At 37.4% G+C, this 21,581-nt stretch overlaps 1 protein-coding gene and 1 long non-coding RNA gene across 3 annotated transcripts in view; both read right to left on the bottom strand.

The window, feature by feature from the left end:
* Positions 1-1,382: 1,382 nt before the first annotated feature.
* LOC143147009 (tRNA dimethylallyltransferase) overlaps positions 1,383-21,581 on the bottom strand; it is a 128,073-nt gene continuing 107,874 nt past the window's right edge. For both annotated transcript variants that reach the window (XM_076311819.1, XM_076311820.1), the window contains 5 exons: positions 18,832-18,947; positions 4,584-4,680; positions 2,486-2,599; positions 1,732-1,920; positions 1,383-1,650 (listed from right to left, as the gene is read on the bottom strand). In XM_076311819.1, coding sequence (XP_076167934.1) covers positions 1,513-1,650; positions 1,732-1,920; positions 2,486-2,599; positions 4,584-4,680; positions 18,832-18,947 — 654 coding nt within the window. In that variant the 3' untranslated portion in view covers positions 1,383-1,512. The remainder of the gene's footprint in view (positions 1,651-1,731; positions 1,921-2,485; positions 2,600-4,583; positions 4,681-18,831; positions 18,948-21,581) is intronic.
* On the bottom strand, positions 13,743-16,449 carry LOC143147010 (uncharacterized). Its single transcript, XR_012992151.1, has 2 exons — positions 15,691-16,449; positions 13,743-15,398 (listed from the first exon to the last, which is right to left on the bottom strand). It is a non-coding gene; the product is annotated as an uncharacterized LOC143147010 (long non-coding RNA).

Genomic DNA, 21,581 nt, shown 5'->3' on the forward strand with positions numbered 1-21,581 from the left:
CCATGTGCCAGTTGTATAAATGGCTACCAGGTATCATTAATTTCACGTATAAGCTTTGTTTTAGGATCATCCCAAAGACATCGAACAAAGACGTCGCATGCACCACGAGTTCTTCAATTTTAAGATTAGTCCAAGCTAATTTTAATCCTTTCGTTACCGCTAGAATGTCTCCGTTAAACAACGCGCCAAAGAATATATGCAAATTTGAATATTTTAACAAAAAAAAGTGTACACATTGCGCGTGCAGCGTTTAAGTTTACGTCTTACGCGTAAAAAAGTTACTCTCACAATGAATTTTGGAAAAAATAACTTTTCTTTGAAGCAAGATGTTTACAATTTTTTAACAAACCTACTTTGATTAAATATTGAAAAATTGCAAATTCATTGTATGCAAGCGGTGTCGTGCGCATCTGTTTCATCGTTTTTTTCTTCACTTGCTGCGAACTTCACTTGACTTCATTTTGTTCGACAATTACATTTTGTTTGTACTCACTTGGCAAAACTAAACGAGTAGATCAAAGGAACTTTTACTCATTCCATCTCCTCTGTTTAGTAATCTCGATTATAATGCACATATAGGGAGATCAATGAAACTTCGATTCCATCGATCAAGTTTCTATTACTAGCGACAAAGGTTCGTTTAGCTGCGAACTTGGAATAGTTTCTTAACATGTAAGACAAATGTAGTATTGTAACAGTTAAATTTAACAAATCATAAGAATGTATGCAAATTTGAATATTTTAACAAAATGTAAGAATGTGTATGTGACTTTGATGTATTTTAATAAATTTATTTATAGTGGAACTCCTTTCTTTCTTTCCTTCCCTTTATGCCATTCTACATCAAGAGATGAAGAAAGTGACGTTCAAATTCAAAATATTAGTTGATCGATCCTCCGTTAAAATATAAGAGATTAGAATCTGACAATAGCAAGGATTTAGAAAATTTTAGTACGTACTAAATAGGATAATCGTATCTTTGGAAATATTCTTACTTTTATACATATTCTAGTACTTTGTTAAAGTATTTTCTCCGACCGATAAAATGGTCGAACCGTAGAATGCGCGGTAATCTTATTCCATTCTGAATCGATAATGTCGGATTTGACACCAAAATGGTAAGAGGTTTCGCAAATCATCAAGTGCGCGATACATTCTACGTTTCATGATTAACGATAAGTCTATCCTATTTCAATTGTAACGCTGTGTCTGTCCTTTCTTTGGACATATGCTAGATCATCCATCAATTTCTAGGAGAATTACCAACAGTACGCAAATCGAAAAAATCTTCTTTGACAAAGAATGATAAGGAGTTCCCTACATTATCGTATACAAGCAACGTAAAAAAACGGAGTTTTCGTACCACCTATCGATTATCAAGGTTTGCGAAGTGAAAGATTCTATATTTATGATATCGAATATGTACAATACTTTTAGTATTTAGTATAAAATATGTGCATAAAAAATATTGATTCTTCAAACATATTTTACAAAAATCGATGAGTCTCTTCTTCACGAAGTGATGGGTGCAGTCTCCTGCATCTTTGTTTCTTTCTCCAATCTTCGTTTGCGCTTTAGGACAGTGCTGTGCTTTTTGCTTTGCAAATGTATATTCCATTGAAATTCTCCAACAAAAATCCTTTGGCAGTCCTATAAAAAAAAATATGTAGAATTTATTAACGTACAAACGTGTTAAAGGAATTGATGGAAGTATTCGAAGTAAAAGTTTACATCGCAATAATGAGTTTCTTCGTTGCTACTGTCGGTAACTTTTATGTAATCGATAGCAGACTGGTTCATAGGTTTCTGCACCGGTTCTTCCCCTCTCAATGTGGCGTCTATTATTGCCATGGCTGGATCGTGTACGCAACTATTCCATTGATTCAAATTCGTGCAATTTAACGAATAAACCGGTGGCATCTGCAATTATAATACATATATAGTCTTTAACTTTCTTACTATTTCATAAACTTACCGCAAAATAAGGATGCATCAATTATGCGAAAGATTTAGTTTCTGTAAAGTAGAAGAGTTTCGAATAACGAGTAGTTTCCTCCATTATCATTTATCTCAAGCCAGGTACATTTTTTATCCAATTAACACAAGTTTTCTTAAATACTATACACTATACACTTCGTACATTTTAAATTGCAAAATATACAAGTAACATTATTACATTTAACATTTAACAATGTACTTTTAACATTTTACTTAAGTGCATATATACGTTCGGTATATATGATATACTTTCATTACTGGATTACACCAGGCAAGAGAAACAATTCAACGTTACATAGCAAATTGACGAAGAAACGACTTTGAATTAAAAACGTCAACTTCTACTTGACACATTTTTTCATATCATAATTACTAACGAAGACGTTAAGGTGTAAAAGAACAACGAAACATTTTACACATTATAAATTAATAATTATAAGGAACAAACGGTTTGATAGGATTTTTAATAATTTACAATACTTCGTACCGGTCTATCGGTGCGACGAATTAGACGATTCATGATCCACTTCTGTTGTTTTTTCGCATATCTCTTTGTAACAAGTTTCAGATCCTCGATGCCTCGTTGCAATAATTCTTGGCCCTGTGAACAAAAAAGAAAGGATTTTTAATACCACGTGCCTTTTAGTTACGTTTATGACTTAAGAAATCTATATTTACAGTAACTTACGAATATATTCGAACGCTTACAATTAAAAATTGTTACGAGCAGAGTACGCAAGAAAGAACGATATTACCAAAATATTGTTGCGTCTACAATAAGATAAAACTCTCCGAATTATATTAGCAAATCAGAAAAAAAACTCTGACAACGTGTACAGCAATTACAAAACATATACTGTAAACCTAATCTGTAAGAGAGCCATAAAAAAATTCACACAAAGAATAATTATTACATTATCAGCGTTTCTAATGATTATTTGCATCAATAGTGTCTACCACGAACTTTAGTAATTTTTTCGCCATTTTTTCTAGCTCTTGGTTGTAGTAAATATTTCCATAATTGCCAGATACGTAATTGAAATTTCTTCAAATTTTCCTATTACCACACCGACAGTTTTTACACGTCCCTGTTTCAATCTTTACTTCAACTCAGATATCCTGTTCACTGCGATTCTCAACTGTAACTTTCAAATACTTTCGCGATCCACTGCAAGTTCACAATTGCGTACAATGTTTCATTTATTAAATAAACCCAGAGCTACCTCCAATGTTTACCTCCTGAGGTATTGCTTGTATTTGCACAACGCATACACAAAAAGCACATTTACCCAGAGAACATAAATATAATACAGTACTCCCCGCATAACTGATTGACCTTTACCCAAATAACTCAACCGGATTTATTCCCATCACTGTTTTTGTTTAGCTATTGCGAGCAGCCGCGGACGAAGCGATAAGAAAACGCGAAGTTTTATCCGTTAATGAGAATTGAAATTCTTATATTTTTCGTTATATTTCCACGAGATTATTGTCGACGAATCGACGAGGTTCTCCCGGTGAAAACGAGTCCAAATACGATATCGTTTGAACAATATTTCAATTGCTCGGATTCAAGGCACGTTGCTCGCGATACTGTCGCTCGAAGTACGCGAGTGGGCCGAACGAGGTCGTGTTTGGACTCGTTTTCATCGAGAAAACCTCAATAACTCGATAGTGACACTCTCGCGAAGATACATCGAGAAATATAAAAATGTTAATTTTCATTACCGGATGACTCGTCTTAGCACGTGGCATTACTACTCTCGGTTGTGAACCACCCGACACAGGTAACCCGAGGCTCGCTCGCTGTTGCTCTATCTCGCTCGTTTCCGGTGTATCTCGTTTACTCTCTTACTCCAACTCGATCTCGGTCCAAGATAGAGAGATAGTCGATTCCTGAAACAAAAATTGCTTCCCCGGTTAATTGAACAGCCGCGTGGTTTGCTCGCGTTCAGTTATCCGGGGACCACTCTCTATTCACTGTACCAAAAAACTTACATACGAACGAATCGTTGATCGTATTCGGTTAATCGTGTATCGGTCGCGTAAATACCATGTATCGTCGTTTACATCGCAGTTTCCTGCCAAGTACGTTAATTTGAACAATTTTCCAAATAGAAATTGTCACGTTACGGACGTTCGCAATGTCGAATTTTTTTAATCATTCTAATCAATTCGGACACCGATTGTATACGCGCAACCGAAGAATTGTAAGAAGTATTGTGAAATTTGTGCGAAGTATTTTAAAGATTCGAACTCCGAAGTTCTTCCATTGTGTAAGCACATCGAGGCGGTGATTCGTTACGCTCGCGAAGTAAACTGAGTCAAAGGAACGGGTAAAAGAGAAAGGAGAAAGATTCAAAGGAACGGAAAACTGTATTACCGAACTATCGTTAGTATTCGAATCTCAATGTTCGACGAGAGGAACGCTCGGCTCGGTCTTTTAAAACTCACCGAATCGGCAACCCGCGTGTATAAAACGTTTGTTCGTGGACAACAAGATCGGTACCAGCAACGATAATCGCGGTGCATCGTGCGCAGCTGCAGCGAACGTGACGACGTTGCAGTTCGCCGCTTCTGCTTACCTTTTTCTCTCGCTTCTCCTCCTCGGGCAGCACGAGGTAAGCGTGAAACTCCTTGAAGCCGATGGTCTGAAAGATGCCTTTCGTGTAATCGGTTGACCTGGAATGTAAACATTTGCCGAATCGTGTATGTCGTTTCTCTTGCATCGTCCCCGCCCGATTACCCGCAACAATTTCACCGAACCTCCCTTCTACCCATTCGTCTCATTTTTTCCGATGCTGCTCGACTCCCCCGAATTCGGCAACCGGATTTTCTCTCGTCTCACGAACGTGAAATCGGTTAAGCGATTACGAAATTCGAGAAACGCGTGTCATTTTACCAAACGCTTGTCCGTTACTTGCATTAACATACAAATTTACGAAATTTTTATTTCCGTAATTTTAACGATCAATTGCGCGAAGCTACTCGAGTTACCGGAAAAAGTATTATTCGGTGTTGAAATTATCCGAAATCGAGAAACAAAGAAGTTTTAAAATGCGTATTATCGTCTTTTTTTTTAGATCTTCCCGTTGCAATTGTAAAAATGCAAAAATGTAGAGTGAAAAAATCGAAAGATCGACTTCGAAGGAGTAAAAAAAAATTTCGAAATAAAAATTTAATAGAAATCCGTACCATCGACCAATGAAAATTGTAAGATTCATTTTCTTGTTTCACCCAGCCTAGAAAATATAATTTTACGCGACTGGTGGTAACTTTTGCGCGAGTAAAAATTCGTAGCGAGATTTGGAATATTTAGAATCAAGTGAACATTTGATAAAATTGCACAACCGTCTTCGAGAAAAATGTCTAAATGGTATCTTATTTCGCAGTGTTGCCCTTAACTCGTTGACTGTCACGAGGATCACTGTCGAGCAACGCGGCGCTTTAAACGTTTCTTCGACACCTTGACTGTCGTGTCGCACGAATTCGAGCGACACGTGGAATCCACAGGGAGCTCTCGTGTTCGAGCGATGCCTCGTATTTACTCGATTACGAACGATAGTAGCGCATTATTCAAACGCGTCTACATTGTACGTTTCTAGATACCGATCTAGCGAAAAAATTATGTCAATATTGCTATACAATTTTATACGAACACTCGCAATGGACAAAGGCACCTTTATTCATTTTTTTTTTTCTTTTCTTTTTTTTTTAATAAAGAGAAAACGACGAGCGACTCTCTTCGGCTCTATCTGCGTTCAGGATCGAACGCTTCGAAACACACCGCGCAAAGGGTGATCTGTCGTTACGCGTAATTAGATTACAAAGGTAACTCGAAGAGAACGTGTACGACACTTCGATAAGTCGGATAAATATATAACGGCACGAAACGACGAAACGATGTTGCAGATCTTTCGGTACGTAACAGCGTGCCAAAAATCTGAAGCGATGGAAACGGTACTTCTGATAAAAAAGTTGGTTAAGCGCGCGAGTGGTTCACCGACAGCGGGTTGCCTTTCTATATTCGAGGCAGAAAATATTGGCCGATTAAGGTCACCGAGCGGCAATCCCCACCATTTGCTCGCCATTACTTCAATTTGCGCGCAACATATTTCCGCTATGATTGCCCTTCCGGGTTTCACGAAGCTGTACCGAACGAGACCTGCATACGATCACCACCCAATAACCATTATCCTTCGCTGGAGTAACGACGATTTCGATTTGTGGATTTTATTTATTTATCCGGGGAATGTTACGACCGTTCGTTTCAATTTGTGTCACTCGATCCGCTTATCGGTGATCTTTACCTTTCCAATATTTGCCAACGATTATAAAACGACAGACATTCATTTCCGAGAATTTCGATTAATTTCAACAATCTCTTACAAAACTGTGTTCTTCGCCATTTCGATCGCAACACACGGAACACATATATTGTCTTGCGCGTGACGATCGCAGATAAACTTTTCCTAAAGAAACAAATTTTAACATTCGAGAAATACTTGAAGCAAAATGGTATAAAATTGCATTGCTCGCAATTTTCATCGGTACACGTGAAACGTACACATTGTCTTGCACGTGATAATCACAGATGAACTTTACCTAAAGAAACAAATTTTGCCATTCAAGAAATACTTGGAGCAAAATGGTATAAAATTGCATCGTTCGCAATTTTCATCGGTACACGTGATAATCACAGATGAACTTTACCTAAAGAAACAAATTTTGCCATTCAAGAAATACTTGAAATAAAGTGATACAAAATTGCATTGTTCGGTACACATGAAACATACACATTATCGTACACGTGATGATCAAATATAAACTTTCCCTAAAGAAACAAATTTTGCCATTCAAGAAATACTTGACCACCGAATAACGGTGAAACGATGAATGAAAGTCGGTTGATCTGGGCGTTCTGTTAATTGAAAACGGTCGAGAACGACAAGGAAAGAGAATAAAAAGATTGGCGAAAAATCACGCGAGGATCGAAGAGTCGTATCCCCGATGGAGATTTCGTGGCAACGGTATTACACCGATCCCCGTTTCTCGCAAATGTGCGTTAGATAGCACGCGGTCCTTGCTAGATTTCCATAGCGGTGTGTTCGTACTGGTCGCAATAGAGACGTTGTTACTGTTATTGCTACGGTTGACGTAAAAAGCAGAAGGCGAGGGTGGCAGACGTCCCATCGTCTTTAAACGGCGGCGAAGCGTCGCGCGAGCACGTTTGCGTCCTCGGTTCTAGTTCTCGAGTGGCGATCGTATCTCCGCTACGAAAGGAGAACTGCATTTTGCAGGCTCGCCATCTTATCACGGCTGGATAGTGATAGCGAGCCAGGCGAGGTCGAGGTGGCGGCAGCTTACGTGGCGAGAAAAGTCTGCGCCGCTAAGGCGGGCACGGCTCACTTGTTCGCACACGTGTCAATGCCAAATATGTACCTGTAACTAGAAATTAGATTCACGCGCCGGTGTGGGTGTGAACGCGTCCCCGCGTGTGCGTACACGGGACGTGTGTGCGTGCAAAGCAACGCGTTACTCGTGCTCGAAACAACGAGAAACGAACACGAATTGAACGCCTTGATTCGAAAACGATTCAAGTGTAACGATTTTAACGAAAATACAGAACGATTATCGCACGAAAGAGACTCAACTTTCTCGGTAGCTGACGAAGTAAACGACACCGATATACTCGATCTATTCGTTTATTCGTTCAATTTGGTATCGAATTTATCCATTATTTTTTTTTAACCGACTTCGCGAGTTCGTTCGGCGACACCTTTAAAGAGGTTAGCCGACAAATATCGTTGCAGAGTAATTTAAAATTCACCGATCTTAATTTTCGAAATTCGAATTTTGTCAGCGAGAAATATACTATGTTAATTTGTAAAATGATTATCGACTGTAACTATTTAAACGTACATTTTCGACGAAAATGATCCGTTACGTACACAGAGCGATTTGTTAATTACAAAACGATGTACAATATGTGTTGTTGCTTCTCAATAATGAGAAGAAAACAGTACGTGCCGGTAGAGTATACTGATCTGAAACAACTGTTGATGCACGGACCCAACTTCTCCCGCAGAGAGTATCGAATGAATTAATGCAGTAGATCAAATTAGTAATTGAATAAAAAGGAAGTGCAAAGTTTTATCAAAACGAATCAAAAATAGAACGATAATGGAAAGTATGCGAATTAAAAATTAAAATTACTAAGCTTTAGATCGCTAAAACTATGTGCGTTCTTGGTGTGTATTTTTAAAATATTTTGCTTCTTTACACCCCTTTTTACCAACTCCCAAGTTTGTACATACAGTTTACTCAAATTGTGTACATTATTGATTTACGCGTTGCTTTAGACTTAGTTCTCTTTCGACGCAAATTAAGAAGCAAGTATTGAAGAGATTCGAAGATTATAGAAAATATCAAATGCCACGGTAATTAACGATAGATTCAATATCGCTTCTTGCAAAAGTTTGTGTAACACGGAACAATGATGCGATAACATTTAAGTATACGATATTAATAACACTTCAGATAATCACGTCAAGCAGATAAGATTGGATTAGACAATCTAGGAGGTCGAGATTATCAAAATTCACGATTACATTTTGACTTTTATTTGTTCAAAAGGGACGTACCGATATTGATGCAACAAGCTATTTCGAACAAAAAATTACAGATACGTTTCGATCGATGCAATTTGAGTGATCGTTTATCAACGTTATGTTCTTTCGTGTACCAACTTGGTAAAATACGTAGAATCCGTTTAATATTTCTAAGAGTTTCGTTACGAAATCTTATCGCAACTTCACTTCGGTTCTGATTTACAGAACCAAACGCTACACTTACGCTACAAATTGTTCCAATTTTCCGTTGAAGTGGTGCACGTGTCGCAACAATATTCATTGGAATCAACGGCAAAGTTATCGTACAATCTTCTCTCGTAATTATCGAGGGAATCGTTGCTAACAGGCGCCAATCGAAATGTCAATTTTACAACGATACGATCGAAATTAATCAGAAATGCGCCAAAATTCCTGAAACAATAGCGATAGCAACGGTGCCAGTGGTAAGTGTAGAAATAATAACAGTGGCAGTGACGGTAGTAGTGGTTGCACCGGTAATTAAGATAACGGCAACGACAGAAATCATTATCACGAATATATAACTGCTTTAAAATATTTTTACTACTTGTTGCCAGGCAGTCCCCATATGCGTGCGTCGCCGGGTATTATTGCTTTTCCTTTGCCGCGAAATGCCCAGTTATCAGGCCCACTATGAGATAATCGGTTAATCGTTCGAGCTTACGACTCTCTGTAAAATAAAAATCTGCTACTTTATATCGACCGGCAACATAAACGGTGTCCACTCGCACCTTTATGCCCCATGCACATTTAAACCTTCGTTCGGTACACAAGAAAGGATACACTTAAAGAGTCCCTTCGTGAATTTGGTGATGCAGAAAATTGCAGCACAACCACGAAGGATACATTTCAACGTAAATGTATAAATAAAAAACGTGGAGTATATTCACTTTACGAGTATCAATTTCGGAAACATTTTCTCGATTATATTGGAAAAATTGTACAATCTTTCAACCTGTCGCAGAGTTTGCAATACTTGCTATATATATTTCCCTTTTGAACTTGATAAAGTTTTCACCTTTCGCGATAAATAAAATGCATCGATCTTAATAATAATATCCTCGTAATAATCATATCCTCGTTACGCGATTGGAAAAAGAGTATATGTATGGAACAATTTAAAAGGGGAGGCTCGGAAAGATAAAGAAAATGAAAGAAAAATGAAGGAAAGTTGTGGATATTGAAGATTCACGAATAGACGTATGCAGAACGAGTTTGGTTAAAATAAACAAAGATGATTCCGGATAAATATTTCGACCATTTGCGAAAGAATCGAAAAACGAAGAGTGTGAGTCCACGATCGTATGAATCAGGCCTTATGGCTAAGATCTGTGCAGATGAATCATTGATATTGTGAATCACTGTTTACAATTTATATTTTTAAACGTTTGTGTCGTAGAATTTTCTAAATTCCCCGGCCGAAGTTTTCTAAACGGAGTAAATATTCCCCGATGGAAAATAATGCGGGTTTTAAATATTTTCTTATATCGCGTGATAACGGAAGTTGATAAACTTATAATCGTTAGCACGCGTCGTGCACGTGACAGCGCAAATTTCTCTTTCAAATCTTTTCCGATCAAATGAAAATCACTTGCCGATCGATAGCGACAGATTTGCTCGATAAACTTTTCACGTAGCCGGTAATGAAATTTTACACGCGTCGTTTCGCACGATTGCGTCCACACATGTCGTTCTGTTACTCTGTTACATTTTACGTAACGCTTGTAACGCTACGCTAGGTCTTCGGATATACATACATAATTACCACGATCCATAATTCGTTGTCAATTTAAAAGAAACTATTAATACCTTTTCAGTTAACCTTCGCGAACGTATGCAAGTTATCACAAAGAACAGTGTTTCACGCTACAATAACCAAGGTTCATGAAAAGAAATTACTTTCTATAACGAGCTTTCCATTTATCGACCGAAGGACGCATCTGGTCTTCAAATCGTGATAATTCCTCGACGATAAAAATTTGAAGCGAAATTACAATTTTACTTCTCGACCGTACAAATATTACTGGACAATTACAATATTCTTAAAATGATATTCAGTGACGATTATTTTCTGGTTTTCCCGTGATATAGGATATTCCATGGATCATCAAAATTCCGAATGCATCGAGGGACGCCTTCGTCTTCACGTGTCAGCCGTTATCAATGTCTTATCACGATTAACAGAAATAACGTAATTAACAGGCATTTATAATGAGCGAAAGGTACTTAATTTGCATATAAATACAAGTTACGTGGCATTGAGGAATAACCGAACGATCGAATTCACGAGAAACACGGTAATGCCTCAAGTATTTCGACGTGGCAATTACCCAGTTCGATGGAAAACCATCGACGTAATGAATTGTTAATTAATAATTCAAAGAATATCTATATTTCGTTGAAAAATCTTGTAATAAGAAATAATTATATTGACACGCGTAATATCGTAATATGAAATATTACAATAAACGATTGGTTACATCGAGCCGCGATCATTTCCTTGAACGTTACAATATTTCACGGCCACTTTGGATAATAAATAATTAATGTTGTCGCAATGCGTAGAAACAGAGAAAATGTTCAATCTAGCACAAAACTGAACAAAATTACTTTATCACCTAATTTTGAAACCTTTTTATGAATTACTAAAACAGTAAATGGCTATTACGGAATGACGAACGTAGTGTCTTCTGTTGGGGTATTGTTAACAAGGTTCTTTAAAATTATTCATTCGAACGAAACAATGACAACAGTGTACAATCAGAAAGTTTAATTCAGCACTTAACGACGTGGTACAAGTTTTGTATAATGAACCTACCATATTACTCTCGTATTGGCATATTATATTAATCACACCTGCCTCCTGCAACTTTGATGTTCCAGGGTGTGACGTCACATCCGGCAGAAGTCGAGCAGGTAGAACAGCCGAGCACGAGCATTTGCATAATACGAGACATGTTACGTGCAGAAATGTGCGAGTACTGCAGTACGTAAGCGGGAGTGAAACAGGGGAAGATTGTACAAGGCATGAAAAAAGGGTTAATAATTGTAAGACGTATAATCATTATGAAACATCATATTCTTGTTATATGTGCAACATTTTCAAACGCGTGAATCATGTTGACGTTTTGGCATGTAAAGCTGTTACACAAAATTTAATACACATCTGTTACATAGTAGCTTTGTACACATCCGCTTACTCAATGAATGAATAAAATTCCATTACGTTACATTGATCTGTAAAACGTGTCCAAATAAAGTGGCCGAACAAACAAAAAAATCAAAAAGGTAATAAACAAAAAGAAAAAAAAAAACAATTTCTGTATTTCTTCAATTTGGATATTACTCTTAGAAGTATCGATATATTTTGGTAAACTTCGTCGGTTTCGGTTCATTTCGAACACTTTTTTATCGTTTGAACGTGTTTGAAAATATTGCTGCAAAGTGTCGAGTTGTTTCTATCACGATTGGACGTGTAAGATTAGAATTATCGAGTCAGTTATTAGAATTTCGTTAGGAGTTTTACGACAAACGGATCGACAAGATAGATCCACCTGTGAAATTGGACTCTTTACGATGCTCGAAAAGAAAATAACGTCACTGTCATAGCTAACAAGATTATGCCATTTTTCTTCCAGTGGTTACTTTTAGCGGTTCGCTAAAATTGAATCTAAAAGACGTAGCTTGTTCTAAAAGATTACCAAAGTATAACAACGAAATATATTAATTTCGGGACACTGATGTCGCTGTATAATTTTAAGTGAATATTTAACTAGTTCTGGTAATAATGTATACTTCTCTATTACCATTCATAAATATTCACGTGCAACATTCATATAATTGATCTATTTATATAAATCATGTTGCGAGTTCCATAAGTTTGTATAAATATTTCAATAAATTCGAATATTATTTCGATATTAAGATTACCTCGAAGATAATCACCTCGATTAAAATATCGAACCGCGGAACAATATTGGTACAATTTCTGTACACAAATTCTCGAACCTATTAAAACAGTCGATTTCTTCGAAGTTTTGCACTCGATCGATAAAATACTCGAGACTCGATTAAATGACACGAATTTCATCGGATTCGAACGTAGATTTAACTTCTCTTTCATTGAAGGTAACACCGTTAAACCACTGACCGACCTTATTGTAATACCATTTGGAAAACATCTAAGATCAGGATAATCCTCGCCCTCCCGAAGAAATACCTTTAATCCATTTCGCTATATTTGTATGCATCGGGCAAAGCTCCAAAGACAATAACGTTCACTTAGACGGCACACTTGTTCATCCACTCTCGTTCCCATGAACTTCTTAGACGCCAAAGTAATTCAGTTGGAACCTCCTCTCGGCTGGTTCCACGTTGCGTACCACGCATTGCACGTGCCGTGGCGAAGCCGACTGCAAATTGGCCTGGCGGTGTAATTTGCATAGCCGCTGGTACAGTGGCGCGATGCAGTTCAGCGCGCACAGTGCACGCATATGCGAGCGGTAATAATTAGCGATAATTGTCAGCGCCGATATTAAGCATTGATCGAACGACCGGAAATTCGGGGATATTATCGATTGATAGGATGAGAAAGGTGAACGGTAGCCGAAGAAGAAGCGTTAATACCACGAAATTAACAGTGGTTCGTCAAGAACAATTTTCTTTTTCTTTTTTTTTTTTTCCAAGAAGAAAATGAAGGCTGTAAGCAATACTAGATTAGTTCAGAAAGCTGTACGCATTTTTTTTTTACGAAATATAACTCCACGAAACACGTACTATAATTTTACCAATCCTCTAGCAACGAAAACTAGATCTCGATTAAAGTTCGATTTAAACTCTTTGCGCCTGAATGTCGAGATATTTCTGATAAGATACTTTCCCTGATCTAGACGATATCGTGACATTCCTGACACACGTACTTCGGTATGACGCCTCGATAATCCCGCCGGAGTGTTTTAACGCTACTTTAGAAACTGTGTGCCTCGAAAGATATCGTTTTCAAGATAGACGCGCTTTAATATTTCCTTTTCCAACATTTACATCGAATTCTTTCATAAAAGCGGGGTCATTCTGTTCAAAAAGATCGAATTGGTCTTTATGTATATATTCGATACATCCACCTGCAAACCGATTGTATCCACCATGGATTTGGTGTTTGTCAGTGTACATCTGAATACGGTACCCTCGGCCAGGTTGGTACAAGCTTCAAAAGCAAGCCGTGACAACTGGACAGACGTGGATGAAATTTGGTCGCTATTATCTCTCCGACTGGGTCGCCTTTGTATACACAGGAGACGAGAGTGAGAAACAACCAGACCGGAGAAAGATACAGCTAACACGTCGAGAGGATTCTAGAAAATCGTAGCAAAAACATTTTGATAATCTGACGGAGAGAAATCACGACGAGCTGACGGAAACCACTGTATTTGCATTATCCTCCAGAATTTATCTCCGATCTAACTTTCTCAGTCATCTGTGAACGAATTGCATACAACGAACCTCTACGAACCTGCGCCATTCGCTTTTGCTCCACCATAGCGAGTCCAGCAACGAAGGGCGCGAAACAGGAAATCAGCTACACAAAGGTAATAAAAACAATAGACCTAGTTCTCGGACAGTTTATCGCCGATGCAGTTTTTTTTTTCTTTCTTTCTGAACGCGAGTGTTGCCGACATAACTGCCCTATGCTTAATCGAATCGATACTTAGCCTTATCGCGATATGCATTTCATCTAAAGGTGAATTCATACTTGGAGCATTACCGTATTATCGAATGTTTAGACAATCGACACACCGCAGCTTTGTGCTGCACTTTCAAATTTTAGAGAGAACCTAGATTTCAGAGAGAAGACTTGGATTCGTACTAGGTCTGGTAGATTTCGAAGATGAACTATTCTTCGATTGCATCGGTCAAATTAATAGGGACGTCGTTGAAAAGATTGCGAGAACGAAACACGTGAAACACGCGAGTGTTCTTAGGATAATGCACTATGAACAGCTGCATCGCGTACCACGTGCAAAGGGTTCAAGAACTTGCAGTGACATATATTCCACGAGTGACATTCTGTAAATGGTTAGTACAGATTTCCGACGCGGATCGAAATCCACCGCGTTCAATATTATTTATCCACCGACGCGGTTCAATTTACCAAAGAGTAAACCTCGATCTCTACATGCAAATCCAATTGATTTTGACGCTCGAAATGATCAAAATCTACCTTCCATTGAACAAAAATATGTTAACGTACCTATTCAGAATATTGAAGAGAATCACCCGGAATTTTCGTACGTGTTACGAGTTTAAGGAAATATTTCCAAGCTTTGAACGAAATTCTTTCTTCTCCCGTCACGACGTTCAACAACGTCTGTTATCTTGAGCTTTCTAGGATCTTTATCGCAGTGTTGACATTATAGTTTAGCTTTTGGCCCAAATTATACAAAATGAACCAAGGGACCGGAAAATGTGGAGATATACACTGCTCCGAAAAATAAGACAAAAAATGTATAGTCACGCAGGTCTGAAAATACACTGCACAAAAATATTACGTATCGTTGGTGTGAACTAACCTTAAAGGAGCTCAGCCGTAACGCTATGTGCGAAATGTCTACGATCGAGTGAAAATTACACTCAAGTATTTAACGTCGATTCGAATTTTTCAAATGAATTTCTTAGTGATTGATCGCCGATTACGCGCAGCAGATTAAACGCACGATCGGTGGGGTCCTCGTCAGAGAATGCCAAAGGTTTCAACTTTAATCGGAAAACGTTTATCGTATTATACTTTCCACGTTGAAAAGTAAAGTACGTTTATACCAATTCGATTGAATCATTAATTAAAACTAAAACTATCAAGACTAAAAATCGAAATGATCGTTCTAAATTTCGATGGTTTTTTTCTTTTTTTTTTTTTTGAACTAAAAGTTTCTTACTCGTTGTTTTTACGTTTCGTTGATTAAATAACGTAAGAACTGTTCTCGTATCATCGATTCGTTTCTGTAAATTTCTAAACAGTTAAGTAACGCGCGGGTATGTAAATACTTACCACGTTACGATGCTTCTTCGATTTGCATCGCAATATCGTACAGTGTTTGCAATTCATCGTAATAGTATATGTCCTCGACAATTTTTTCGTTCCCATTCCGTCGACACCGATGGAATTTACGGAATTCGCTCAAATATCGCAAGACAGCGCTAATTTTAACGCAGCATCATGCGTGTAACAATGTCCAATTCCATTTCACGGCTTTCGAACACGATTACCTGGCCATCGGTTGACAAAACACAACGCCCCGAAGACGGCACGTTCGCTTTTACACGGCGATTGTCGCGCGCGAGCCAAATTCTACGATACACAAGCCTACGGACAACAAACCTTGGCGTTCTCACTGATCGAACCAGACGTGCACGTACGGACGTGTGAAACGCACAGAAGCAACGTCAAGCGTAACATTTAGCGTCGGTTACCCGATTCTTGTGAAATTCGATGACACGGTGAGAACGTAAATCAAACCCCTGCGGCAATCGTACACGCTACGAAAATGTGACATTCTCGTTCACGAGCAACACGGAACGCTGCATTCGCTCCGAAATGACGAGACAGTGTTGAAACTCCAGAGTCGATTTTAACGCAAAGTATAGAACAATTGTAATAAAGAAGAGCACGTTGGAGGAACAATAGTAACGGTCGTTTATTCGGAAAGAGGTTCAAACGACTTGTTAAAAATTGACGTAACCGCGAAGTAACATTTAAAAGAAACATATTCCATTTGCGAATATATTCGCACACCGATGAATTATTAAACGAATCCGTTTCTGTGTTTCGATTTAATGCTTTCGTGGATGTATTAGATGATTTTGTAATAGCTCTCAATTTACCCGACGTTAATTCCTTGAGTATATAGAGTATTTGCGTTACTACCGCCTAGTATTTGCCTCGTAAACCGTAAGTATGAGTGAACGATGGGCAGAGAAAAATTGTGAGAAGTACGTTCGAAATATTGCGATTCCTAGAATTTACAATTAATTTCAAATTTAAAATATGATCTTCGAGGAAAAATTAATCTTTTAATTATACTTTTTTCTCGTGAAACGAATCTATTCACCGTTCATTATACAAAAGTATACACTTGCATACTTCGCCCCGTGTTAGAAAATCATCTTCACGGTTAATTATAGTCTGGGAACTCGGTATATCTGCCACGGCGGTAATACACGTATATCTGATAATGATAGAATATTAACCGAATTGGTAACAGTACTCTTTAAAAGGATTCGTTCGAACGAATTCGAAAACTACGTTACAAGGTACGTATATTTAAAAAAAAAAGAAACAATATTACACGAAATTTCGTTCGGACGAATTGAAACGGTTACGAAACGTAAAAGAAACGAAAGACAATAACCGACATCAATTACTGCTAAACGAGAACGTTAAAATGAATGTGTTAAACTCGATCCAAGTATGTAACAACGTTACAAACACCGACGGTTCCCACGCCGTGGGTTTTTAAAACACCGTCGGTTAAAAAACGTTTAAGAGCCGCTGTCATACATCAGCTTCAAACTTCCAAGATACCAAGATAACGTGATTATCATTCTGGCGAATTTTTTCTTTTCTTTTCTTTTTTTCTTTTTTTCCATCGTACATGTCCCTCACAAGAGAACCGTGCACAGCCACCAACGACCGTGTACTTTTCCTCGCGGCTGGCTACTTCCTTTATTTTCTCTCAGGCATCCGGTCGACGCGCTTGCGATTTCCGGAAGCGAGTAAGGCGAGAGCCGAGCAAGCTTCATTCACAAGAGGCTCGCCGGCGCGGCGTGCTGTTTACGAATCGCGCGGTTCACGTGTTCGTTACACACACGTGACTCGTGAATTCGGAAAACGTCTACAGGATGATTCATACGAAGCGATCGACTCTCAAGGGAGCTACTATGAAAATTCCGATTTCGTATAAACAATACAGGTTTGCTCGGGAGAAGTGTCCAGCAACTTTTCGTTTATTAGATTTTCGATCCTTAGGGTGAAAATAGTTATTAATACGTTTCCCTATTTCCTTATGTATATCTTGAAAATTGTAGCGGGTGTAAGAAAATTGTTACAAAAAATATATCTAGTCTTCTATACTTTAAAAAACGATTCGATCGTATTGTTAAATATCTGTCGTTTAAATAGTCAAAAAATAAATTTTTAACAATTTCGGGCAAAAAATTGTCACTTCGGGCGATACTATTTATTTCATTGGATCGATTTTGTACAATTTACTTACGTGACTGACTTTTCGTTGTAGGATTGCGTTTTAAGTGTCTCGTTTGATTTTCTTCGGTCGTATCACACCACAAACATCGGTTTGTAAACCAATGTCATCGACAAATACAGGAAGTGGCTTTAAAATAGTTAGATCGACGGAGTGAAATTTGTTTTAGCACTTATATACGCTAATAAAATGAGGTGTATTTAAACAAATAATTAAAACTCCTCGTTGCGTGGAATCCGAAAGGTATTAATTTAATTTAGTTTCGTGTACGTTATACGTACGAAACGAACATTAAAATTGTTCGTTACTCTCGCAAATTACGTACAAATTTCAATGCAAGGTATGATAGAATATTAACAGAATTGGTAACAGTACTCTTCAAAAGGATTCGTTCGAACAAATTCGAAAACTACGTTACAAAATACATATATTTAAAAAAAAGGAACAATACTTATTACACGAAAATCTCGAGAAGAGTGTAACACCACGAATTGAATAAAGTAAAATTTCGAAATTTAATCTCTTCGTGAATACTCGCGCGTACGTGCACGTTCCTCGATTACCTCAAGTATCGAAAAATCTGGGAATACCCGCTAAAATCGTAAATAAATATTTGTAATAAGATTCGTCCATTGATGTAACGCGAAAACATTGTTGCGAGACGAGAGGGTATCGCGTATCGATATATCAGTTTGGATTCTCGTTCACTCGAAAGAAAATAATTCATTTCTGAGGAGGTTAACGCCCTGCTTCTAGACATCCGAATAAACCAAGGTGTCGAGGAAATTTTCAAGCAAATAACATAGAGCGGTCCGCCGAGCGTGGATCGAGACTGAACGAAAACAGGGGAGAAACGAAGGATAAATCCTTGAACCAGCAGACTGGCTCGCGTGATATAAAGCACTTACTGACATAACTCTTGCACTTACGTGTTGGACTCAATCCGCTGCTCGTTGTATCTCCGATGAAAGTTAAGCAGTTCCTGCACCAGACCGGTCTCCAGCATGGCATCGACCCTGCACTCCAACCGCTCATCCAGGACAGACTGCAAGAATTTCGAAGAAATGGTGCTGAGAATTAATTAATGGCTGCACAAACGAGTGTCGCCTTTTCAGAAATGCTCCTTCATCGACGGCTTTCGAAATATCTTAATATTTTTTTCTTCTTTTTTTCTTTTTTTTTTTTTTTTTTTTTTTTTTACTTATTTGTTTATTATTCAGCGTTTGCGTTCTCCGCCACACTCCAGTGAGTAATTTATCATGTACACAGAACGATCTATTTTAATCCGCGAGCGAATTTATTTCACGGGGTACTTTTAATTGGGAAAAGATGAAGATACGGGTCGCGAAGGATTTCAAGGTGGACATCGCATGGTGATTTTATTAGGTGGAAACGTCAACGACACTTCAAGGACACTTGAGATATCTTACCAAAGATGGGCAAAATTTTATTGGAATAACAATCGTATAAAAATACCGTCCGAGTATTATTTAAGGGTTTTTGTATGTACAGATTTCTTTTAATTTATCTATTTATTACTTTTATACGTTCTTTGTAAATTCGTGTATTTATTTAAGAAGTTACGAAGTATTATCGTCGCTAAGAAATGATCATCTACGAAAATAATAGGTACAAGTTTGTACAAAATTTGTGAAAATTTTGTTGCAGAAGAAACAAAAAGATACAGAACCGTTATAGACACTAATGATAAAATTGTAACCGAACAGGTAACTATATAAATAAAAATTTATTCGAAATTAAGACGTGTATTAACACGTGAAAATAACATCACGTGTTGTAAGTACTACGCGTAAACTTAAATTCACGTGTTCCAGTGTACCGTGTACACGTGAAATAGGAGCCTCTAGTTATTATGTTTCAATCCTCTCGATGTGACGAATTAGCGTCTTTTTACGGTGATTGTTTTTCTTATTTTCGTTAAATGGATAAACGTCAAATCGTAGTAATAAAGATATCAAATGACGAAGAAGACCAGGAGCTCGACTTTCGTCTCTAGTACTTCGTTTGTTCAATCTATTTAATAATCTATTTAATATTTTCTTTTTATACTTTATAAATATCCTTATTAGAATTTTAATGGCTACTTAAAATTTCCCGTTGATATATAAGGGTCTGCAAATAGTTAAAAATCACTAAAGTGGTTAATGTAAATATCAAGAGGATGTGTTTTACACCATTACTGATTCAAGATCGAACATTTAATCCATAGATTTCACAATAAGTATTTAAAAAATGTCTATTTCATTTACAAACCATTGCATCGAATACTCTGATTTAAATAAAACGTATTTCCCTACGGTAGGTGGTAAAAAAAGTTCCCTTAGATTCTACGTTTTGTAAGAGAAAAGTACGATCATTTTTAACTGAAAAAAAAATAAATCGTCTTTGACTAAAAATGATCAAGGATGATGGAGACTAACGAAACAAAAATTATAATTTTAATCGATGCGTGCTCGCTCGTCTCGCAAAATGTCGGACGTTGTTGAACTCTATGAACCATAAAAATTCACGCAGCTTTCGATTGTAAGTATTTTAATATTTCAAACCCTCTTAGCAACTGTTTCGTATAAATACCACATTTTACGTACACGATTGAAACGCTGACAGTCGAGCACGTCAAAAATACACCGTGAGTGTTCAGTGACACAAACCGTTCTCTATTTAACTAATTTCCAGTTTCACTCTCTTTCTCTTTCGAGAAAGCTTTACAGCGTTTACACGTGTAAAATGGGGCTTTGGTAAATGAGCTACTTCTGACGAGTACGTGTACCTTTAACAACACTTCTCTATGTTAGAGAAATACACAAGTAGAAGAGTCGGTTCACTTTACGAAATGATAGTTTCAAATTAGTCTAGACCAGTTGGCAATGAATCCACTTTTGTCAAAGACACGTAGCTTTAATAGCACTTCGGTTTTTTATGGAATACACTAATAGAAGAGTCAGCCTCTACTCCACGAATTTTTAATTCCAGATTAGTCTGTACTAATAGGTAATAAAATTAGTTATGTCGGAGACACGTGGATCGTTCCATCCCAAATTGGTCGTTTTTTGTAGTCGACATCAAGGATTTTCATAAAATTGAAATACGATATAATCCGTGTGAAATTATTCAATTATTATATTAGGTGTTGAGTCATCATTTTTCTGTTTTCGAATTTGTTTAAAAAATACAGAACGTCGATGTTCTTTTACGATTATTGCCTACTATCGTGAAACCAGGCTGCACAAATGATTTTTCATCTCCGCAACTATCAAACATTTCTTTTCTTTTTTATTCTCTTTGAGAGGAAACAAACTTAGGCGTATTTTCTTCGAAAACCGAACAATCCTTTTTGGAAGGTGTTAAATTATAGACAAGTACTTATTTTGCAAATTTCGTGTCAAAGTGTACTGGCTGAAAATCACCCAAAAGATAATTCCATTCTTTGAAGCCTCCTATACGGAATAAGTAATTTTTAGAGGGGCATTTTATAATTAACATGTCAATGAGGAATTAACAATCACGGCGTGACCTGCAATGACAAATTGGAGTCGCTATTTCGCATACAATCGAGTTTAAAATATCTTCATAATCTATTCCGCGGGAAACTTATTCTTTAACTGCTCGATTATTTCATTAGTATCTTCCGCCCCATTACTCGAAGTACATTAAAGAT

Source organism: Ptiloglossa arizonensis, chromosome 5 (assembly GCF_051014685.1).
Source record: "Ptiloglossa arizonensis isolate GNS036 chromosome 5, iyPtiAriz1_principal, whole genome shotgun sequence".
In the NCBI taxonomy this organism is placed as follows: domain Eukaryota; kingdom Metazoa; phylum Arthropoda; class Insecta; order Hymenoptera; family Colletidae; genus Ptiloglossa; species Ptiloglossa arizonensis.